This window comes from Vigna umbellata, chromosome 3, assembly GCF_029865625.1.
Source record: "Vigna umbellata cultivar VRB3 chromosome 3, Vumbellata_1.0, whole genome shotgun sequence".
Lineage (NCBI taxonomy): Eukaryota > Viridiplantae > Streptophyta > Magnoliopsida > Fabales > Fabaceae > Vigna > Vigna umbellata.
The window spans coordinates 48,424,007-48,446,624 of record NC_142167.1 but is presented as its reverse complement, the minus strand read 5'-3'; the positions used below and the strand labels follow the sequence as shown (position 1 = coordinate 48,446,624).

At 29.8% G+C, this 22,618-nt stretch overlaps 2 protein-coding genes across 2 annotated transcripts; both read right to left on the bottom strand.

The window, feature by feature from the left end:
• Positions 1-758: 758 nt before the first annotated feature.
• Positions 759-5,524, bottom strand: LOC124830366 (receptor protein kinase TMK1-like). Its single transcript, XM_047304052.2, has 2 exons — positions 2,766-5,524; positions 759-1,659 (listed from the first exon to the last, which is right to left on the bottom strand). Exons 1-2 carry the CDS (start codon positions 5,026-5,028, stop codon positions 1,133-1,135), a joined length of 2,790 nt encoding a protein of 929 aa, XP_047160008.1. The 5' UTR covers positions 5,029-5,524; the 3' UTR covers positions 759-1,132.
• A 12,546-nt stretch (positions 5,525-18,070) lies between these two features.
• On the bottom strand, positions 18,071-20,580 carry LOC124830377 (putative pectinesterase 55). Its single transcript, XM_047304063.2, has 5 exons — positions 20,199-20,580; positions 19,936-20,095; positions 18,865-19,071; positions 18,528-18,775; positions 18,071-18,418 (listed from the first exon to the last, which is right to left on the bottom strand). The coding sequence occupies exons 1-5, from the start codon at positions 20,498-20,500 to the stop codon at positions 18,256-18,258; spliced, it is 1,080 nt and encodes a 359-aa protein (XP_047160019.2). The 5' UTR covers positions 20,501-20,580; the 3' UTR covers positions 18,071-18,255.
• Between the last annotated feature and the right edge of the window lie 2,038 nt (positions 20,581-22,618).

Below are 22,618 nucleotides of genomic sequence, written 5' to 3'. Positions count from 1 at the left end.
GCAAAAGTGTCCACAGATTTATAAGGAAATAGTTTCCTAAAATACTAAAATAATACAATTTAAATTCTTCAACACAAAACTAGATATTTAGAACGGTTGCTATTATCAAAATCTCCATAGCTCACAACACTTGCTCCTGATGTGTCCAAAAACCTTTTTTTTCTTTAAAATTCTCTTCAATTTTCTAGTCATTGAAGGGAGTTGATTATTTAAAGATCGACTTTGTTTTAAATAAAGAGTAAATTTGTTTCCATAGTTTGTAAGTTTGACTCTTAATTGATTATGTCAATAATAAATACGATTGTATACGTGTGCAAAATATTTTTTATATGCAGTTATATAGAAAGTCAACTCATTATATTAAATACTAAAAATATATTAAGTATTTCTATTTACAAAATAATGAGGAGATAAATTAATTTTACCATTTCATATGCATTTATGATTTAAAAATTATAAGGTATTGTGGTAATGGAATAAAAGTTAAGGCTGTAACAACCCTGGAAATGAGAACAAACTTTTCTGTTTGGCCCTTATCGCATTTGATTACTAAAAGTAGGTCAGAACAGATTGAGCTCTACAAAAACCATTAATCAAATAATCATATTTCCATTGAAACAAGAAAAGAAATTCCAAACTTGTCAAATTTAGCCAAAAATTCACCAAAATTTTCGAAATTGTGAGCAATTCAAAACCCTTCCCTATTCTTCTTGATCAACGATTCCAAACACCAAATTATTTGAGTTAAAAATGAACAGTTGAAAGTTTTAATCAGAGGAATGCTTCTATAATTTACAGTGAGTAATAACATGCTTTACATCATACAATAGCATAATCAAATCCTGTTTCTGACGCTAACTGCAATGAAGTCCAAAGAAAGAAAACACAAGTCGAAGCACTTGTTCAGCATCTCTGGCTTCTTGCATCCAATATACTGCTAAATTTAAAAATCCAAAAGCCAACCAAAAACCATGACAGTTCAAGGAAGTTTAAGAAGTACAAGGTGTAGTAGTATAACTCCAACTATAGACACTATAAAGTGTAAAAACCAAGCCTATAAAAAGAGTTCCAAAGTTTGGTGAAGAAGTAAAAGAAAATAGACAGAAGCAGTGCTGCAAATGTAAATCAAAGTTCATCTTCCATCAGAGGAATTAAAAGAATTAGCAAATCCAAATGGCCTTGTTGGTATGCTAGATTGTGTATTTTCTTCACTGGTAAGCATTGATGAAGAAGTATCAAAGGTGTTCCTTCCTTCAACAGCCTGCCATTTTCTGAGTGCTTGAGGCAAGGTCATGTCTAAGTCAATTCCATAAATGTCTTCATCATCTGTCTCAGAAGGCTTCCAAATCTCAACAAGCGGTGCCAAGACATTCACCACATGGCTCATGTCTGGACGCTGGTAAGGCTCTCTTGCACAACAGTGGCCAGCCAACTCAGCCACAGTCCTACAGCTGGGTAGGGCCTCCTCATCAATACACATTATGGGGTCAATAATCTTTTCAAAAGAGTCTTTGTTCAGTAGCATCCTCCTGAACCATGTAACAAGGTGGACATTCTCTTCTGGTTGGCTGTTGTCAATTGCTTTTCTTCCTGTTATCATCTCCATCAGAATCACTCCATAGCTGTAAACATCAACCTTTGTTGTAACTCGTCCAGTGACTGCCAGTAATACCATTTTAGTTAGCAAGGAATTGCACAAAAAGGAGGAAAAACTACCTCTGCTATAATGTCATGAACTGCAGATTCTAATGATCATTGGACAAAAAAGTCACAATGTAATTGGCCTATGTAATATGAAGCAATAATGTACACATTTGCAGATCAAGCATGGCACAGACATTGTAATTTATAAAGGGAAAAAATGTTCTGAAGAACATGTACTTTTTGTCATACTTATACTTTCAAGTGGCAGTTTTAAAAAGTAAGTGAATTTAGTCTTTTCTGATACTAAAATTTACTATCTAGTAACGTTCTTAATAACCAGAGTTGGAAAAAGAACCAAATTCATATGTTTTTCTATAGTTTAAGGAATAATTCACTAATTTGAAAGAACAGTAACCTATACAAGGATTAAAAGTACATATATAAATCATGTTCCCTTTCTATATGCACCAGTATCACATTCTAATGATCATTGTTGAAGAAAAAAACCACAATGTAATGACGTAGTGATTTGTTTTAATACATAATATGAAGCAACCATGGTACATAGTTCTAGATAACTATAAACTAAATGTCAAAGATGAAAGTAGAGGCAACACCATAAGGGATGCAAATTGACTGTATAGGCTTGCAAATCAAATCAAACAAAAATATTTCAATGGCTTCTAAGAGGCACACAGAAAAGAAAAAACTAAGAATTTTAAGTCTGTTTGTTATCTAAACACTAACATTTAATAAACAATCTGTCATTGTTGTTTTCTCAATACAGTTGTTTCCAGGACAAAATTTGAGAAAAAAAAGTTATTCGGGTTAGAGTTTTGCAACCAATATTTTTCTCCTTAGCTTATTCATTATCTCCAGGGATTCATATGAGAGACACCAAAGTAGAAACCTATAGCACCGATAAGTGCCTACATGTTGCAGATTCATCATGCATTCTATCTACCGTGTGCATTCTACCTAAATAGCCTGCTTAAATTATATGTCAATGCAGGATAAGAAAATTTCACATATCAAATGCAGAACTAATAGTGCATTCCTGAACTTTTTCAAATGTATTAACTGTATGCAACACAGTTTTCAAAAGCAATTTTAATTTGTACCTGCATACTCTGGAGCCAAATATCCAAAAGTTCCAGCAAGCCTGGTTTCAAATGAGGTCTGTCCTTCTGGAGCCAGCCGAACCAATCCAAAGTCTGAGACTTTGGCCCGCATATCATCCCCAAGCAAGATGTTTGATGGTTTTAGATCCCTATGGATAAAAATTTGCTGGGCCAAACCGTGAAGATATTCAACACCTCTGGCAACATCCAAGGCAATGGAAAGCCTTCTCTTCCATTCCAATGGTTGTATTCCTTGCTCTTTCCAGTCAAATAGATGCTTACTGAGAGGACCCTGAGGCATGTATTCATACACAAGAAGCTTCTCATTTCCATCCAAGCAGTGGCCTTCCAATGCAACCAGATGTCTGTGTCGAACCTTAGTCAGTACTGCAATTTCAGACTCAAACTCAGTGAGCCCCTTCTCAACCATCATTCCACATTCCATCCTTTTCACTGCAATTTTTGTTCCATCGTACAATTCCCCTTTGTATACAGTGCCAAAACCACCTTTCCCCAATATGTTTGCCTCACTGAAATTGTTCGTAACTTGTCTCAAAACTTGGATTGAAATAACCATATTCCCAGCTTCCACATGTTGAGCAGTACTAGCTGGACTAAGTACACCAATTCCTCCTACACCACTACCACCAACACTAACACCAGCACTAGCATCTGCAACACTTATCTTTAGATTATTTCCATCCCCAGAATAACGAGGATGTACCACTATTGCACTAGGACCTTGAACTTTGCCTGCTTGCTTACGTTTTCTACCATACATAAGAAATATCAAAGCCCCCAAACCAATTAAACTGATACCTCCCAACACAGTGCCAATAATTGCTCCAGTATTATTTTTCTTAACCTGACCACCAGATTTACCCTCAGGATTTGAGCCAGGCGGGCCTTGAGGCTTATCCTTTCCAATATCAGGATTCCCACCAGTTTTAACAACTACACCCTCACGAAAAGATGGCACCTTGCCGTGCAATTGATTATTCGAAACATCCAATTCTACCAGACCAGGCATGCTGGTGAGTTCACTTGGTATGGTACCAGTGAGGCCATTGTTGGGAAGAAGCAGCTTTGTCACAGATGTAAGCGAAGCAAAACTGGGAGAAATGTTGCCAGAGAGATTCATGCTCTGCAAGTTGATGACGGAAACGTTACCATTTGAGCAAACAATCCCCAACCAGTTTCGACCACAAGGGTCATTCCCCTTCCAACTTTCAGCCAGTCTCAGAGGGTATCCAAAAGGTTCAACAACAGAAAGTAAAGCATCCACTACAGGACTGCATGGCTTACCAGCCTCCACTGTGCAAAAACTATTGATCCCCTTGTCTAAATCATTATCAACCTTCACTCCATCTTTGAACAAGGGAGGAGAGCCTTGAAGTAAGTTATTGGTCAAATTCACCACTTTAAGAGCAGGGAGAGCGGTGAGAGAGGGTGGAACAACCCCAGTTAACTGGTTGTCCCTCAAGCTCACGTCATATAGCTGATCATGATTCGAGAAGTCCGGTATAGGACCTGTGAACGAGTTACCGTGCACCCAAATTTGTTTCAAATACGTCATGCTCTTTAACACATCAAGGGTACCATTGAGTTTACCATCACTTTTCTGACCATTCACCCAAAGTGTCTCCAAAGAACTCCCAGAAAAGGTTGCAGGCAATCCTCCTTCAAGAGAATTAAAACTCAAGATAAGAGAAACCAAACCTGGGAAGGGACCATCTTTACCAAAAAAATCTGGGATTTTCCCCACCAAACCGGCACTGGTTGCAGAGAAACTCCTGAGAGCCACACAGTCCTTGAGGCTATCAGGAATCCTCCACTGGGAAAAAGGGTTGTAGCCAATGCTGACATACTGCAAATTGGTCATGCCGGTGAAGAAATCACCCGGTAAGGACTGGAAATTGTTGTTGTGGATGAGCAGAACCTCAAGGGACTTTGGCATGTTAGGAAATGGCCCAGTGAAGTCATTGCTCATGCACTCAAATCGTGTCAACTCTGAGAGCTGCGCCAGTTCCTTAGGCAGAGAACCTTGCAAACTCTGTCCCCCAATTTGAATTGCAGTAACCCTCTTCATGGCGCTGCACTTAACATGTTTCCAGTTACACACATCTGGGTCATTCCATTGCAGACCACTGGGTTCATTGATGGCCTTCTTCAATTTGTTCATCACAGCATCATCTTGACACCACGCACACTCAAACCCCACACAGAACAACAACAACACAGCAAGCCACGAAACAAAACCCATAAGGTCACGATGCGGTTTCCTCACAATTACCGAAATTGCAGACAAAAACGCTCTCGACGACTCCAAAAATCTGAATGTTACCGCGGTTGTGATAACTCCAAAAACGTTGATCCTGCACCCACCCAGAATCACGTTCTTGGACAGCTTTCCAAAACCTTACACACTCTGAGAGAAAGCGCAAGAGGGTGGCGAAAGAAGAAGAAAAATTTTGTTTTTTTGTCTGTGTTGTGTTTGTGATCAGTCAGTCACACAGCATTGTGCACTCGATAAGGATTCCCCAGAAGGAAAGAAAGGGAATTTTGTTTCGGAATGTGATAAAAAGATCGAAAGAAAGATTCGGGAATTGGAATATAAATGAAGGGGCGAAGAAAGAGCGAATAAGAAGAAAGCAGAGAAGGAGTTTGGGTTTGGGTTTGAGGTGTGTCACACACAACAGAACATGCCATGAACATGAACACGAACGATCGAACATGCGTATGGGACCCACTTTCCTCGAATCGGTGTTTTTCTAGGTAACGCCTTCACGTTGGGTCGTAGTAAATAGTTAAGGATGAGTTAAGTAGAGCGTGTTTTTTTGGTGGGTTGGTGCTTCGTGAGTTGGAATTTTAATTACGGTTTTTAATTTTAATCCCATTTGTCCAACAAACATATGCTAGAGCCACCAACTTTTCTTTCTTTCTTTCCATTACCCTTTCCGATATTCTTTATTCTATTGTTACAATTTTAACTTTCTATAAACAATTTTACGTTAATCTTTCTTTTTTCCTCATTTATCTTCAAATTAATGCATTTATTAAAGGAAACAATTTCAAAAATCTTTCATGTTTATTGTTATTCTTGTTTTATCTCAATGAAGTTGCGAAACGGAGAGAAAAAACTAATGTTTTGTTCATTACATTAATAACCGTCATTTTAGTTTATCAAACAAATTTATATTGATTTGTGTTTTCAGTTTTTAAATAAAATTTTATATTCTTTTACGATGGTTTATCAATATAATCTTTCTCTTTTAATCAAAATTACTTTTATTAACTAATACAAAGAAAATCAATCCGAGAGTGTATTTTTTTTTCTATTTGGAAAATTTTAAATGGCTCTTATTAAAGGAAAAGGACGGTTAAAGTTACGGGATTCGTTGGATCTCTTGAGTGATGTGTATTCAATACAAGATTAAGAAAATATGAGAAGATATTTGTTTGCAGTATTTTTATTATTTTGGAAATTATTATTGTGGTCTTAATTATAGTCAAATTGCAGTGGAATTTTTTTCAAGTAAATCAGCTTGGATTTGTATTTAGTGATCATATTTCAACGTTAATTTTAAATTGTAATGCATAAGATAATAAAAAAAGTTATGATTAATATCACTATAAGCATGTGCCTGATGGAATATAAATAATTTAAAATTCACTTTAATGAAAAAAAAAATCTTAGATGTACATGTTTAGTTTTCTTAAAAAAAAATTTATTAAGTTATAATTAATATATATAAATATATATAGGTTGAGAGAGAAAAAAAGATATTTATAACCCCGATAAGCTAACTTTGACTAGTTAAACTGCTTTCAACGTACGAAAATATATTTTTAAGATATTTCAAAGTAATTTATTGTAAGAAATTTAAAATTATTAACTACAAGTTATTCATCAATTCAGTAATAACTACACTTTTTTTTCCTTCTTTCTTCTTCAGTTCTTATTTTGCTTCTGTCTTCGATGCTATAGAAATTAGAATTTGAATTGTTAAAAATGGCATGCTCAAGTTTTGATCCAGTCTACGAATAAAGGAAGAACAAGTATGGGTGAAACTCTCTTTCATTTCCTTAAGAGGGCTTGTTACAAGGAAAATTCATTTTCCTATGTTTAGTTTATGTTTTAAAAAAATAACATTTCAAGGAAACTATGCTTTCCTGTATTTTTAGTTAAGTTTTTAACAAAAATTATTCGTCCAGATATGAAAATCTAACTTTTTTAAATTCAAATTTTAATACAATATAAATAAATAAATAAGTATATATATATATATATATATATATATATAATTAACATATAATAGTATAATATAGGTTAAAATACTATTTTTTTGTCATAATTTTTTGTTGGTTTTATTCCGTTTCCCTCATAATTTTTTTAATTAAGTCGTTTTTTATTAAATTGAATCAATTAGGTTCTCATTGTTAATGACATTACTTGAAATATATGAGAATTTTTTTTTAAGGGGTAATACAATATGGTGGGGAGTTTATAAATAATAATGGTGGAAATAAGTACATGGTTGTGTGACGAGATACCTGGAACTATTTTGAGGTATTAGACATACTTAAGGATACGGTTGAAGGAGTTGTAATATTCTATTGAAAGGAGTTTTCTGTTGGAAGAAAGGTTGCAGTTGTTGTTTGGCGACAAGTTCAATTCGTATGATGAGCATTACCAAGCAAAATGGTAAAGTTCACTTGTTTATGGTACAACAGTTTACAAACCTCAACCGGTAGATAACTTGTTGGGATAATTTCATGATGAGGGGTGATGAACTTGTACATAGTGAGCATAATACTAATTTGGCAATGGGAATGAGGAATGAGGTTGACAATGAAGGTGAGGTAAAGGTTGAGACTGAGGGGTTGGGAATGAGGTGGATGCTAAGGCTAAGACGAGGATGAGCGTGACTATTTGGACGAGGATGAGATGAATGTTGAAAATATTGAAGGATTAGTTAATGTCAATGTTTATGGAAGGGTAATGTGGAAGTTGAAGTTATAATTATTAAAGAAGACATTAGTGGACCATTTGAGTTTTCTACTCAAAAGAAAAAAAAAAGGTAGCATGGCAGAGGAGACAATGATGAAGAAGACTATGAATTACATGATGATGAGAATGGAGGATTGATGGATGATGAAAATGTCTAACCTAACAAAAATAATATAAGATTATCTGATAATGAGTAAGAATTAAAAGATTTGGATAGTGGTGGAGAGAGTGAGACAAAAATGACTCCATCTTCAAGCTTGCTTATAAATTAAGGAAGAAAAGATGGATTAGGGGAGAGCCTATCCTAAGGTGAAGCACAAAAAGTATTTATAGAAAAATTCGTAAAGTTTCACTAATCTTTCATAAGTGCCTTTACAAAGGGTGGGAGAGGGAGTAGGCAGGGGCGGGGCGGGTGCTCCTTTATTTATAGGAGCAAAAGAGAGCAAGGCTTCTCCATAGGGAAATTCAAAATTTGGAGCCAAGAGAGAACATGTTCTTAATGTGACTTGCATGTGGCAGTGACATGCTTGTAAACAAACTTAAAAGACTTAGGAAATAATATTAAATGTGATGGAATAAGATGATTAAAACCATAAACAACCTCAAAAGGAGAGATTCCAATATCCATATGAACCACCCTGCTATAAGGAAACTCAATATGGGGAAGGTAATCATCCCAAGATTTTTATTACCCTTCAATATTGCCCTTAACATAGTTGCATTCGGCAAGACTCTCATTAACGCATTAAATAGGAAAACCATTTAGTGGTGCTTTTGTTCATGTATTGGTGTGTTTACTAAAGCTTTTCTCAAGGTATTTAGATTTTACAAAGCTTTTTCATAAATCACTTATATTTAAGCTTTATTGCTTTTCTAATGATAACACCTTGTCATATGCTCATTTCATTTATTGTTGTTTGTTAATTCAAAACATATTAGGACGTTTAGACAGTTCAATCTTATAGACGATATTGTCTTAATAACATTGAGCGGGACTGATGTGGCGGTGAGCGTTGGCTTGGTAATTTAGGTCTAGAAGCATTTAAGCTTTAGGCCACTAAGCGCCCTTTTTTTCACTAAGTGATAATCTTTGCGAATGGTTTGGCGTTGAGTGGTGGTAGGACATTACTGAGTGGCAAATTCCCATTACAAGTCTAGAACCAATTTAAGTCTTTCTTGCAGAGCGAGTCTTTTTGCGAGAAGAATGACATTAAACACCATCCTTATAGTTGAGCTTCATCAAATTTCGTGATTCTTGGTTGATTTCTTTGATGTTTTGACATTAATTTGTATTATTTTGATGTTTTGAGGATTATAATGATTTGTAGATGTGTATATGATATTTTAATATGTGGACGAGTGGTTTGATTATTCATAAAATTTCAAGGAGAAATTATAAGTCTTGATAGTTGTTATGGTATGGTTTGACATATGAAAATTTTGAATGTGGGTATTATAATATTCTACTAGTTATTCAACTTATATGGAGATGAATAGAGTGATTTTTATGTTTTATTTTTTTTATTTATCTAATATTTGCGATAGATGTTTTATGGTGGAATTTTGAGTATATAAAATATCGTTATAGTTATGACTCATGCTAAGTGTATTTATTATTGTATGTTTTCTATTTATTATGTAATTTCATAATTTATGTTTAATAATTTAAATTATTAAATATGATTGTTACATTTTTGTGTTTCCTATAAAAACATTTAAAATCAGAAAGAAATTACAAAATTTAATTTTCTTACAATTAAAATTTAAAAACAGAACAAAAATACAAATAAACGACCCGTTAATTTCTCTAAATTAATTGACTTAATTCTAGTCATTAGCCACTATCAAACTTCTCCAGCCACAATCCCGCCGGAAACGCGGCTTCTGGTTTCCAAATTGGAAATTAAATCACTAAAATTTGCTTTTGGGTGTTGATACGTAAATTTTAGAATTTAAATAAATGGCTTCTTTTTATATTGATTTTCTTCATGTCAACGATGCAACACAAGTTTGTACCATTTTTTTAGAAATTAAATATATATATATATATATATATATATATATATATATATATATATATATATATATATATATATATATATAGTGTTCAAAAATAGTGTTTTGATGGATTTTAAATAAGGTATTTTAATCTTTCGTTGAATCTGATAATCAATGTATTATATACGAAAGAATAAGGTTTCGAAAGAATTTAAGAGATCCTAGTTTTTGTTAGGTTTATTTTTTCTTTAAACTTTGAAAAACCTACCCGTTTCTCTTCTTGATTTATGATCATTTGTTACAACTCAAGACTCAACAGAGAGTCTAGATAATAATTTAATCAATCTAAATTAAAATTAGGCTTGGTTACAATAAAAGAAATGAAAGCATAAAAAATACGTAGAATTAAAGTATATTTTTATAATACCTAAAAAAAATTGTTTCTTTTGTTTTTTATTTTTATTTTTTAATATTTTAAAAAATCACATTTTCTTTTATGTATTTAATTAAAAATACTATAGTTGAATTGACTATGTAAGATGTTAATACCTTCTCCACATATAATTAACTAACAAATCCAAAATCTAGTTTCACATACCTTTATCTTTATAATTTTTAAAAATAAACTATGATGCTCTGCAAAACTCTATTTTTAAACTCTTTTTCTTTTTCAATCTGTCGTCTCGATTGTTACGCCATAAATTAATGGTGAAATAACGTGAATATTACTTTCACAACTAAACTTGAAATGTCAAGTTGATGACAGATGAAAGATATTATAATCTTACATGGAATAAATAATCTAATACCACTACATGCTATAGAAACAAACATTATAATGAAGACAAAAACACGAATGAGGAAAGACGAACTTGTCAAAACAAATGGTCTTGAAATATTGAGCCAATTATTCACATTTATAAATTTTACAATTCAAAATATTTTCATTTTTCAATCTTTTACTTTCATTTTATTTTGTTAGAAGTAGACTTTAAGCATAACTCAACTTCACAAAACCGGCTTGTAAAGTAAGATTTGTACCCACTTATAAACTATGAATTGACCTTATCTCTAGTCGATGTAGGACTTCCAACATATTTCATTTATATGACCATTTTTCATCAATCAACTTCTTATCATAGTGTGAATACATGTCATCATCCATTTTGCCTTCCTTCCTTTTTTCCACGTCTATATCAAGTCTTCCACCTAAAACTTGATGTCAATATTAATAATTTATATTCTTGTGTGTCAAATTTTGTAAAATTGGAGTTTTATCTATTGCAAAATTCCACACAAATACTTAAACCTTACTATTTTAGTTCACATTCTTTTAAAAAAACATTATTAGGTAATATATATATATATATTAAAATATTTGGGATCTTTCAAGATATACAATAATTATCCTAATAGAATATTTCATGAAAATACAGTATGTAATAAAAATCGTATTTTGTATAAAAATATCTCTCCTAGTAATATATTTCCAACCATATATACTAGACAGGTATGATTTTACACAAAGTAGATGGGCTTTACACAAAATAAGAAGTATAGAATATTATTTTCTTAATTTATCTACCTTACATATATGCATTCATCACCCTCCTAAAACTTAATTTCTTGATCTTTGATCTTCATAAATATCATTCTCCATTATATTTAATGTATTTTTCTCTTTTTTTTCTTCTACTATATAGTACAAGTTATTTTTAATTTTTATTAAAAAATTGTTCAAAAACTTAAAAATTTATCATATATAAAGAGAAAATGGAAAACAAATAACAAACAAAAGTTGTGGAAATATACTTTTACATGAGCGTGGTACAAATATGTTAATGTGCATGAATTAATTTCTGAATATTATAAGGAAGACATAATTGGGTTCCACTAAAGCACTCGTTTGCATATATTTGATTTGTAGCTTCAGTAGGGTGAGCAAAGTCAAAAAAATAATATTCATTCCGGTTCGTACAAGGTTTCTTTCCTTGGACACACGAGTCAAAAATATTTTTGAATCCTGAAAATGTAATCAATAAAAGTATCAGTTATGATCATACTATAATACGAAAAACAGACGAACTTCTTAATTGTTTTTTCAAGAGATTAATGAGAGGCATTTACCAAAGTTTTCAGGAGAATTTCTTATTTTCTGAGAGAAATTGTAATAATCCAAATTAATGAAGATTGAATGTGAGAGTTGGGTTTGCAACTCTTGTAGCTTCCCAGGGAGTTTGTCTGAGTAGTATTTAATCTTTTGATTTATATCTTCATTGCATTCTTGAGAATATGGTGTCCTTATAACACATGTTGGTGTGCATCCAATTTGACCAATTCTACTTACCACAAACTTTCGAGCTCCAATATCATAAATTCTCTAGAGAAAAAGAAAGAACGAAGGAAACACATTTTTAACATTCTTTGGAAAAAAATTAAATACTTATGATTTTTAAAATATTTAATTGAAAGGTGACATATTAAAATTTAACAATGAGAAATCAACGCATAATTCAAAATATTTATTCAAAAATTACTTTGATATGTGAAGCCAGCTGCCCAAGTAGGTAATCTGCATATTTTTCTGGATTTAGATTGTTATTGGTTCCATTTGGGTACTTGAAATAATTCAACATGTAATCATTAGATCCAATTGATAACAGATATATGGAATTGACTAAGTAATGCCTTAGTTTTGTTTTGCTATGTATGCTTCTTGGAAGATCATTGGCCACGGTTGAAGTGAAGTATTCAACTTGTTTGTCTAAAGACAAGCAATCTCCCTTTATCACAAAATAAAAATATGATGAGAAATAAATTAAACAAAAAAAATTTATTTATGGGTCAAATTTTGTAATCTTGAAGTTACTTTTAAATATTATATGTTTTTCTATATTGAATATATGTTTATTTTGTTAATGTATTTTATAAAAGTTATACAAGACGTATTTTTCAACAAACAACATTTCACCTATATTTATTATATGATAAATGGAGTTCCAAAATAAATTAGAATATAACTTTCATGTGTTGTTGTTTGTTAAAAGGATATTTTATGAGTTTCATAAAATGCAAAAATGAAATATTTGAAAATAAATTAAGAACAAAAATCATATTAAATTCTATATTTATTTATTTTGAATCTTACTGATCTAGTTGAATTCAAGATTCCACAAGAGCCTGAAGCATAGTTAATTCCTGTGACTACTTGATGTCTCCTAGACTTGGGCACACCCAAGTATGGAGGTGGCATTGGCAAACCCAATCTAATAGCTACAAAAGGATAATAAATGCATAAAAATTCTGGTAATATTATTTTGGTTTAATGTTTCAATGAGTCCCTATTTTCGTCCATAATCTCGAATAGGACCCTTTCTTTTTTGACGTTTCAATTGGGTTCTTATTTTTGTAAAATTGAATTAAATAGGACATTTTCGTTAAATTGATGAAACCACGTTAAGTGTTGTATCAGATACTGTCAGCATACTAGGTGATACAACACTTAACGTCGTTTCATCAATTTAACGAAAATGTCTTATTTAATTTTATAAAAATAAGGACCCAATTAAAACGTAAAAAAAAAGGGTCCTATTTGAAATTCTGGACGAAAACAGTGATCTATTGAAACATTAAACCTATTGTTTTTATTTTTATGTTTGCATGGAAACTTTGAACCTCAACCAATAAAGAGAGATAATGTTTGAGATGAAAAGTGGAAAAGTTACCAATAAGGTCAGCAAAGGTTTTTCCATTGCTAAACCTTCCTGTAGAACAATTATTGAAGTCAATGCCATATGGAAATGCATTTGCCTTGGCAAGTGTGTTGAGATTGTTGTTATTTCCGGCGTCTACAGTTGAATCACCAAAAACGTACAAAGCTGGCACAATCCTCTTTCTAGAATGCGAGACATTGACCAAGAATGCTAATTGGTGGGTTATCATTATGGAAATGACCCAGAGAACTTTTAAGCTTTTTTCCATTATGTTTTCTTTTGGAATAATTGCCCAATACAAATAATGTCTTAAATAATGGTTTTTATAGTAAGCATTAATGTTTCATAACGAAAAGTATAACTCAAATGTGTGTAGTTATATCTCATCATGCTTCATTGTCTAATTTCTGGTTAGTGTCCAAATAGAACTTTTGTTATTCATTTCCAAATTAGGTAAAGGCTAACTCATTCTTCTTTATTATTCCTTTTTCATATCTATCTTTAGCTCCATCCTTCTTTATTTTTCTTAATTTAAAGTTATATTTCTTATTTTTCTTTTTTATAAATATAGCTCCTATTAATTAGAAGGTAGCTAGATATAAAATAGCTCATTTTGGTATTTCCTTTTATGCATTTTTATGGTATTTTTTATTTTAAAATCTCTCCATTGTAAATTCTTTTACTCTAATAAATAACTAATATTTACAATTAAGTTTTAAGAAAATGAATTGTAAAAGTAAAATATGTATCTAATTAACCATTATTTTCTTAAATTTAGTTCTCTCATAATTTTGTTTCTTATAGACCTCTTCTTTTTATAAAAATATAACTTTTTTACATATTTTTTTATCAGCAAAGAAAGTTATATAATAATAAATTGAGTACTGGGGTACTCAAATCCTATGTGACATTTATAATAAGCATTCTAATAGTATGTCCTTTAATTACATTTTCTTATCAATCCTACACATAGCATAATATATTTCAAATAATTTGTTACTCTGATAGAAATCCCTTTATGAGTTATTTAGCCAAACCATATGTCTAACATGCCCTAAATATTGCTGATAAAAATTCATATCACAAAAGATGAGTTAATCTTTCTACTATGACAAAGAGTGCATTATATCTTCATAAGATTGCACCAAAATTTCACAAGACAAAACTTATGTAGAACCTATATTAAACTACTATTATATTATCTTATTTTCTTTCATTTTGGGGCACTTTATTATGTAACATTTTCTTACTTATAGTATTGTGTTATCCATAATACATATTAAGCTACTCATGCATAAGATTTTCTTCCACAATAATTCACCTATCCTTCCTAATACCATCTTTCATATCCCTTTGTACTTCTTCACAGTGGGTGTAGAGCCCTAATTTCCTTGGTGGTAGTTTTAGGACACTTACACAAAAACTAGATACAGAAAAACAAGTATTTTTAGTATTTTATATACCATTCCCTTTGCTCCCTCTCTTATAGATTTGGTTATTTTCCTATTCATCCAACTACTTATACACTTTATTGTCAAAACTCTATACTATTTATTCATGTAACTCACTTGCCTATCTAGTATGCTACAATTCTAACTAACATAGACCAGTGGTATGAGCATTTCTTGTGTAGGTGTACCTCATTTTCCATAAGCATTATAGTTTAAGTTTAAGTATATGTTGCTTATTAAATTTAAACCAAGTACACTCTTCTATAATTATGTTCTAATTCAAAAAGGTTGTGGATTCATAGTCAAATATCTATTTTCCCTTTCTCCATAATTTCCAAGCTATAATTGAATATTAACAAATCATGTTATATTTCCAATTCCTTGTACTATTCTTATATGAACCTGATCTGTTCCAATTCATTTACATTGAATCATGATGCATTACAAGGATGATTTGACTCATATAGTTCACGTATGTTGCCTAGTTGGTCTATTTCTCCCTTTCTTAGATACTAATATGTTTTTGCTTAGATATATCTTTGTATGGTAATTATGTGACTAATCTAATGCACTCAATATAACTCTTTTTATACATAAACAAAGGATTGCATGTGCATCATTATACTAGATCCATGTGAGTTTAATACTTGCCTCAATGAATCATCATGATGACAAGGTTGTAAAAACAGATAGAGTGTGAAAGTAGGTTCCTTGAGAACAACATTAACATGGTACTTTGTCAGATAATAAAGCATAGGAGTGTCTATCCCACCCTACCATTTTTAACTTTAGACAAACTTAAACTAATTCATGTATATGTTTTATGCCATACTTTTGTAATTGTTCCCTTTAAAAAATCATTTATATATATATATATATATATATATATATATATATATATATATATATATATATATATATATATATATGGGTTAAACAATAAAATATGGCCATCCTTCAACATATGTGTCAACCATATGTGAAAGAGAAATTATTTTCTTTATATATGATCTCACATTTATATTGTATCACTTCACTATGAATATTTATTGCATCTCTACTCTATTTATCGAATCTTCAATCTTAATCTCAATTAGATCTTAATTTAGTAAGTTTTTTTTATTGATCTCTCTCATTGTACAACTTTGTATCATTTTTTACCCCTCATTTCTTACACCTACTCCCAATAGTGTTTTGCTTCAACATTCCAACTTCAGCATCTCATTAATATTATGTTACACACATAATTTAACTTCAATTTTGTCATCTTATGAAACTCCATGTTTTACAAGCTTGACAAGCACATTCATGTTGCCAATTAAATTGCTTAACTTCAATTTTGTCATTTTATGAAGTTTCATGCTTTATAAGCTTGAGAAGCACATTCATGTTGCCAATTAAATTGCTTAACTTCAACTTTGTCATCTTATGAAGCTTCATGCTTTACAAGCTTGAGAAGCACATTCATGTTGCCAATTAAATTAATAATAATCTTCTATTAAACATCCACCTATTTATTGATTCATTGTATATTTAAGATATTCACTATAAAAAAATATACAATATTAACTGATTTTTTTTAACTTTAACTTTCTTTTCTCTAATTTGATCTTTTTATTAAAAAAAATTAACATTTTTTTGATAAAACTATTTGTAACAAAAATTATAAAAGTTATTTATATTTAGTTTTATAAATATAACAATAATAATTGTTGTTATTATTATATTATTTATTATTGTAAAAAAAAGTGAAGTGTAGTATTAAAAATTAAGTGATCAAAATAAATTATTAATAAAAAATATTAATAATTGTTTGAATATATGAAATTGATGTTATTTTTAAAAGATTATTTTTTTAAAAATTTATATTTTGGTTTGGAGTAATTCAATTAAATTTATTTGTATTGATATGCACTTTTTAATATATATATATATATATATATATATATATATATATATATTATTTTTAAATAAAAAATAAGTTTTTAAAATTTAATTATATATATATATATATATATATACTATGTCTCAAAGTTCATAAACCCATGAATAGAAAAAATATCATTTCAGAAATCATTATTAATCTAAAACATCTATGCATTTCACTCAAGACCAAGACCACAAATCACATGCTCAAACCATTGATGTGATATAAGACAAAATTCACCAATTTTACTAGTGTAATTTATGTGATATTAAAAAATCCTAAATTTGAATGAGATCAGGTTTCCTAATTTCTAGGGTTTTCATAAGAGGATAGAGGGATGAAAAAGGAAATTGAGACGAAAGTTAGGTGGTGAGAGAGTTAAGGATCGCAAAAGAAAATAACTTAACTATGACAGACGAAGTTCAAGTGACAATAACAGGACAAGAAACAAAGACTCAGGCGAACAACAAAGATTCAGACAACAACAAGAACTCAACAATGTTCAGTGCAATGAACGATAAAGAATGAACAACAATAAACAAGTGAATTGTCGAAGTGCAGAAGAGATAAAATGTAGCAGTTTCTTTCTTAAACCGTCAAAAATATCTTTAAAATAAAAAAATATTCATAACTTAAATACGATTTTAATAAAACTGACGAAAATTACTAAATTTTTCGAAACCATAGAAAATAAACCTCTTCTATATAATTTTTGTAGTGTATATAAACTAGTCACAAATTATTCATGACTGATGACTCTAATTTACACGTTTCATAAAGAACGTCAGTCGCATTTCAGTTCTGTATATATTCCTTTTATCCCTATATATAATGATTTTATGCATCACACTGGTTAGCGTTATTTTATAATTTTGTTAGAAATCTTTTTCCACAGTTTACTCCTTTTACAGAATTATATATTCTAGAAATCACGTTTAATGTTTAATCTTGTTGATACTCATTTTCCTATTTCGGTACTCTTTTTAAGAAATACAATAATAACTTAAAAATAAAAGAAAATAATCCTTTAAAAAAATCCTTTAAAAAAATCCGTCCAATTCCAAAAATTCTTGTACCAAAAAAACACCCACTTAGGTGAAACACAAATTTATTCCACTATAAATTATAAAATAGTTGTTTCACTTTATTTTTCAATCATCACACTGTGTTTTCATTGAGAAAGATTGACCACATACACACATAAGTCAGATGAAAAACATATCATATATATTTGATATAGAGCCCTATCTACAGTAAATGATCCGACGTTGATCTGATGCAGACAAATGTTTTGAATATAACATTCTGACATAAGTCGATCAAAGAGTTCATATTTGAACGACGTTAGTGTACTGAGATTGCATATCCATGCATGCATTCTGCAACAAATTTATAACATGTGATGAGTCTTGAGCCAACCTTCAGGGTCCACGAATTGTGTACTTGTCATTTTCATGAGAGTTGACGAATCCAATTTCTTCAACCAACTCACTCTCCCAGACAAGGACGAACCAGGACCCATATTATCATACTCTGAGAATTCCACTCCCCCTCTGCATAAATTTACATAATGAGTATAGTTTGACAACATGGAATCTAACAAAAATATGATTTTTCAATGACAATGCAGAAAGTAAAAAGAGAAATAGAAGAAGAGCTTACACATCGGCAGTGGGATTCCATGGCTGCCAACCAAGTGGTTGAATGATGGAAGACATTGTTGTTTTGTAGAAAAGAACTCTGGCAAAAGCTCTCCATGGTCTTCCCAAGTATGTTTTACCAACTCCATGGATGTTGCAGTTCTTGAAAACAAAACCATTTTCATCGTCTGCATTCATTCTCCCTTGCGCTGTGATGAAACCAATGATTGCTTTACCTGGATACGCTTCACGAACTGATATGCTACAACTCTGAAAATATACATATCATATCATGTAATATCAATTAATTAATTCAGTGAAATAGGATTTTTTATTATTATTATTATTATTATTATTACCTCATATAAAGATTGACCAGCACCAAAGATGAAATCCATAGCACCTTCTATGGTGCAAGAATTAAAGTAGTGTCTTCCTTTATCATCCCATAGAGTGTCTTGCAAACTATGGAAGCCAACACTATAGAAAGATGACCTGTCTCCACTTATCATTGCAGCCACTGCAGGTGTCATCGGAGTCCCCTTTTTTGGATCATTGAAAGAATTCTGTTCAACATTGTCATAGCAAAATTAGATATTCTCATCATAAAGAATATAATTATATGTTCTTTCATTGATGAACAAAACTACTAAAACCCAGCATAAAAATAAAATATATTTACAATCATTAATTAAGAAAATGAATGATTGAAATTTCTATAAAATTATATATATATATATATATATATATATATATATGTTAAAATTGAAAATTAATTATAATTTCAACTTGATCGTTTATTAATTAATGACCATTATTACGTTTTGGTGGGGTCAATCTAAAATGTGTATAGAAAATATGTATAATGAATTAACTTTCCTTATTTTTTTGAAAAATACTTGGCAACCGATTACCCTAATGTAGATATAAATTAAATTATTATAAGAAAGGAAGGTAGTTGACTTTCTTTACAGTTACAATCATAAAAAAATTACCCCTCTAAATTGTTATGTAATTTTATTTAATTTTCTCCATTACCAATATAAAAGCCAACCTCATTAATTAGAAAATTTAAAAATTGATAATATCAGCAATAATAAATTCTAATTTTCCTTATATTTTCTAAGTATATGACCGCATACAAACATGGTCTTGCAGACTATGTGATGAAGAGAATTAGGTTATACCAAGAGTTTTCAATATTTTGAATAGCGACCTGTTAACACGTAGCATGAAACCGTTCATTATAAGTCATTAAAGGGATAGAGAAAATGAAATGTGGAGAGAATATGTATGGACAAAATGTAGAAAGAAAAAGAATTAATGGAATAAAACAAGAAAAAAATAATTAAAGCGGTTTGTAATATCAAGGTAAAACAGAAGAAACAGTAATGGTTATTAAGAAACCGTAAAAGGCATTTATGTCTGACCCTGAAGCTAATGGTCTTAACCACAATGTCGTTAGCCATGGTTAAGAATGTAGGACTCTGTGCACTTGAATCATGGTCATCCCACTCGACAAAAGTCTTATCTTTTCCCATTCCTTTCAACATTATATAAGGCTTGTCTTCTGGGATCTTCAACTTCTCCCTTTCAATGGACACAACACAACATAACAAAACTCTTATCAGTTATACAATGCGTATCATTTACTTCTGCAGAAATTATTCTAAAACCAGGAAATTCATTTTACCTGTATGTGCCTGCATTGACGTTGATGTGAATCCACTGCTTGTTGTTGGAAGGGACTGAATCAATGGCGGATTGTATCTTGAAGAAGTCTCCATTACCAGATTGATCAACAGTAATTATCCTCTGAGGAGAAGCTGACTTATCATGAAAATGTTTTCGACTGTGATGAGAATGGTCTTGATCATGATGGTTACGACGATGATGATGATAATGATGAGTATCATGGTAGTGAGTATGTGCTACCACTGGTTCATTAGAAGCCAAAAGAAGGAGAGTTACAAAAGAAGAGATTGCAAGAAACATGATGAGGGAAATTGAAGTCTTTTGTTTGAGTGAATATGGACAAACTCAAGAGACTCTTGCTAATGAAAATGAGTATTTAAAGAGAAGTTCTTTAATGGTGGTGAAGACAAGCAGGGAATGAAGGGTTTTTATATTAAATATTCAATATGTGAAATGGCAACTTTTTTTTAATACTTTGTGATTCTCAAAAATCATACATGAAGATCAACAGAATATTTTATATATATTTATAAATATATATATATATAGATAATGATAAGTTTTACTTTATATGTTCAACAATGTTATACTTTTTAAGTGAAAAAAATCAAATATTTTGGTATAGTGGTTAATGAAATAAAGACTCCAATTACTATTAATATATTAATTCCTTTAAATATTAACTTTCATATGTTTGACATCTTAATTTGTCAATTTTTTTTATTGCACTTTTTTATTTTTGGACATTCCTTTTTCTGTGTATATATTTCCTATAAAGGTTTATCAATTATTTATTATTAATTAATAACATGGATTCTTGTTTAATCAAGTAAAAATACACTTTTACCACATTTCCCCAAATATAATTATATATAAAAAAATAAATATAGAATTTTTATAAATAGGCTAAATTTCATCTGACTTCATCTTAAATTATTCATCTTTTCTATTTTTAAAATAAATACGTATTTACCACATTTAATAAAATGATAAAATATTCTTTGTAGTTTTTTATAATAATATTCAATTTTTTAAATTTATATATTTTAAATAAATGACACATGTCTCCCCTATTTTTGTAATGAAATTACACTCATTTTTTTATTTAAAAGTAACGTATTCAATAAATTGATTAAAAAATGTATAAATAAAAAAGTTAAATGTTTAAAAGATAGACATTAAATAGTTTTTGTACTTAATTGTAGTATAGTTCTTTTGTTTTACAAAAACTGTTATTTTTATGGTTATATATTTTTAAAACATTTAGTCCCTTAATTATTAGTTATATGTAGTTTTATTCCCTGAATATTTCTTAAGCAATTTTGATCTCGTAATCTTAATCATATGTAACTTTATTCAATTTTCATTTTGTCCATATATAGTTTTTTGTTACTCTATACATGTATAATAAGATTGAAGGGAAGTATGAAATACTTATACTTTATTTTTACACTATAACAAACAGTAGCAGCTCCAAAGATTTGTTAATATAATTTAATAGTAATTTAAATATCTTTTAAACAAAAAGGTTTAAAAAAAAGTTAGGTATATTATTAAAAGAAAAGTAAGCCTGTTTTATATTTTCTAATATCAGTTTTTTTATTTTTATCCCCTTCTCTCTTTCTTTTTTATTTTATTTTTCTGATTTAGTGTAAGTATACCCGATTTATAAAGCAAAAATTTGATATAAAAATTTATTAAATAACAGCTAAAAACCAACGGAATTGGTAAGTATTTAAGTTAGATACTATTTTATAAACAAAAATTAATAATATTTAAAATAGTTTATATTATGAATAAAAATATACAATTAGTTTGTGAATTTGAATTTAAATTAAATTTTAACATTAATTACTAAAATTTTAATTACTTATTATTAATTGTTAGTTTAAATTTACAATTTACAAATTAATTATGATTTTTATTTATAATAAATTTATTTTAGTAATTAATTATTTCTTATTTTTAATATTAATTATTATTTAATGATTTTATGTAATTTAAAATAAAAACTTTGCTACACAGATATGCTATTTTTGCTACACAGAGAAAGGAGATGGAGCGATGAGATAGCAAGAAGTTTCGAGAAGTAAAAGAAATTAACTTTGCCTGACATAAGAATGGAGTAAACAAAAATAAAAATTAAACGTCCAAACTTGCTTAAAACATTTAAGGATTAAAATTACCGTTATATTAAATAAATTTACTAACGTTAGAATTAGAAGCTTTTTTATATCTAAGTAATCATACAGTTTTTAAATGTTTTTATTATATTATAAGTTAATAATATATGTATATTGATTAAGTTAATATAAGAAAAATAAAAATAAATAATAAAAATAACTTAATATTAACTATAAAAACTATAAACATAATATAAAAAACTGTATATGTTTCATATAAAATATTTTAAAATAA

Excerpts from the sequence above, each read along its gene's own strand:
- LOC124830366 (XM_047304052.2), bottom strand. The coding sequence starts at position 5,028 with ATGGGTTTTGTTTCGTGGCTTGCTGTGTTGTTGTTGTTCTGTGTGGGG. Across the intron at positions 1,660-2,765 it reads TTTGGCTCCAGAGTATGCAG|TCACTGGACGAGTTACAACA; the intron begins GTACAAATTAAA and ends TATTACTGGCAG.
- LOC124830377 (XM_047304063.2), bottom strand. The coding sequence starts at position 20,500 with ATGTTTCTTGCAATCTCTTCTTTTGTAACTCTCCTTCTTTTGGCTTCT. Across the intron at positions 20,096-20,198 it reads GTCAATGCAGGCACATACAG|GGAGAAGTTGAAGATCCCAG; the intron begins GTAAAATGAATT and ends GTCCATTGAAAG. Across the intron at positions 18,776-18,864 it reads CTGGTCAATCTTTATATGAG|AGTTGTAGCATATCAGTTCG; the intron begins GTAATAATAATA and ends GTATATTTTCAG.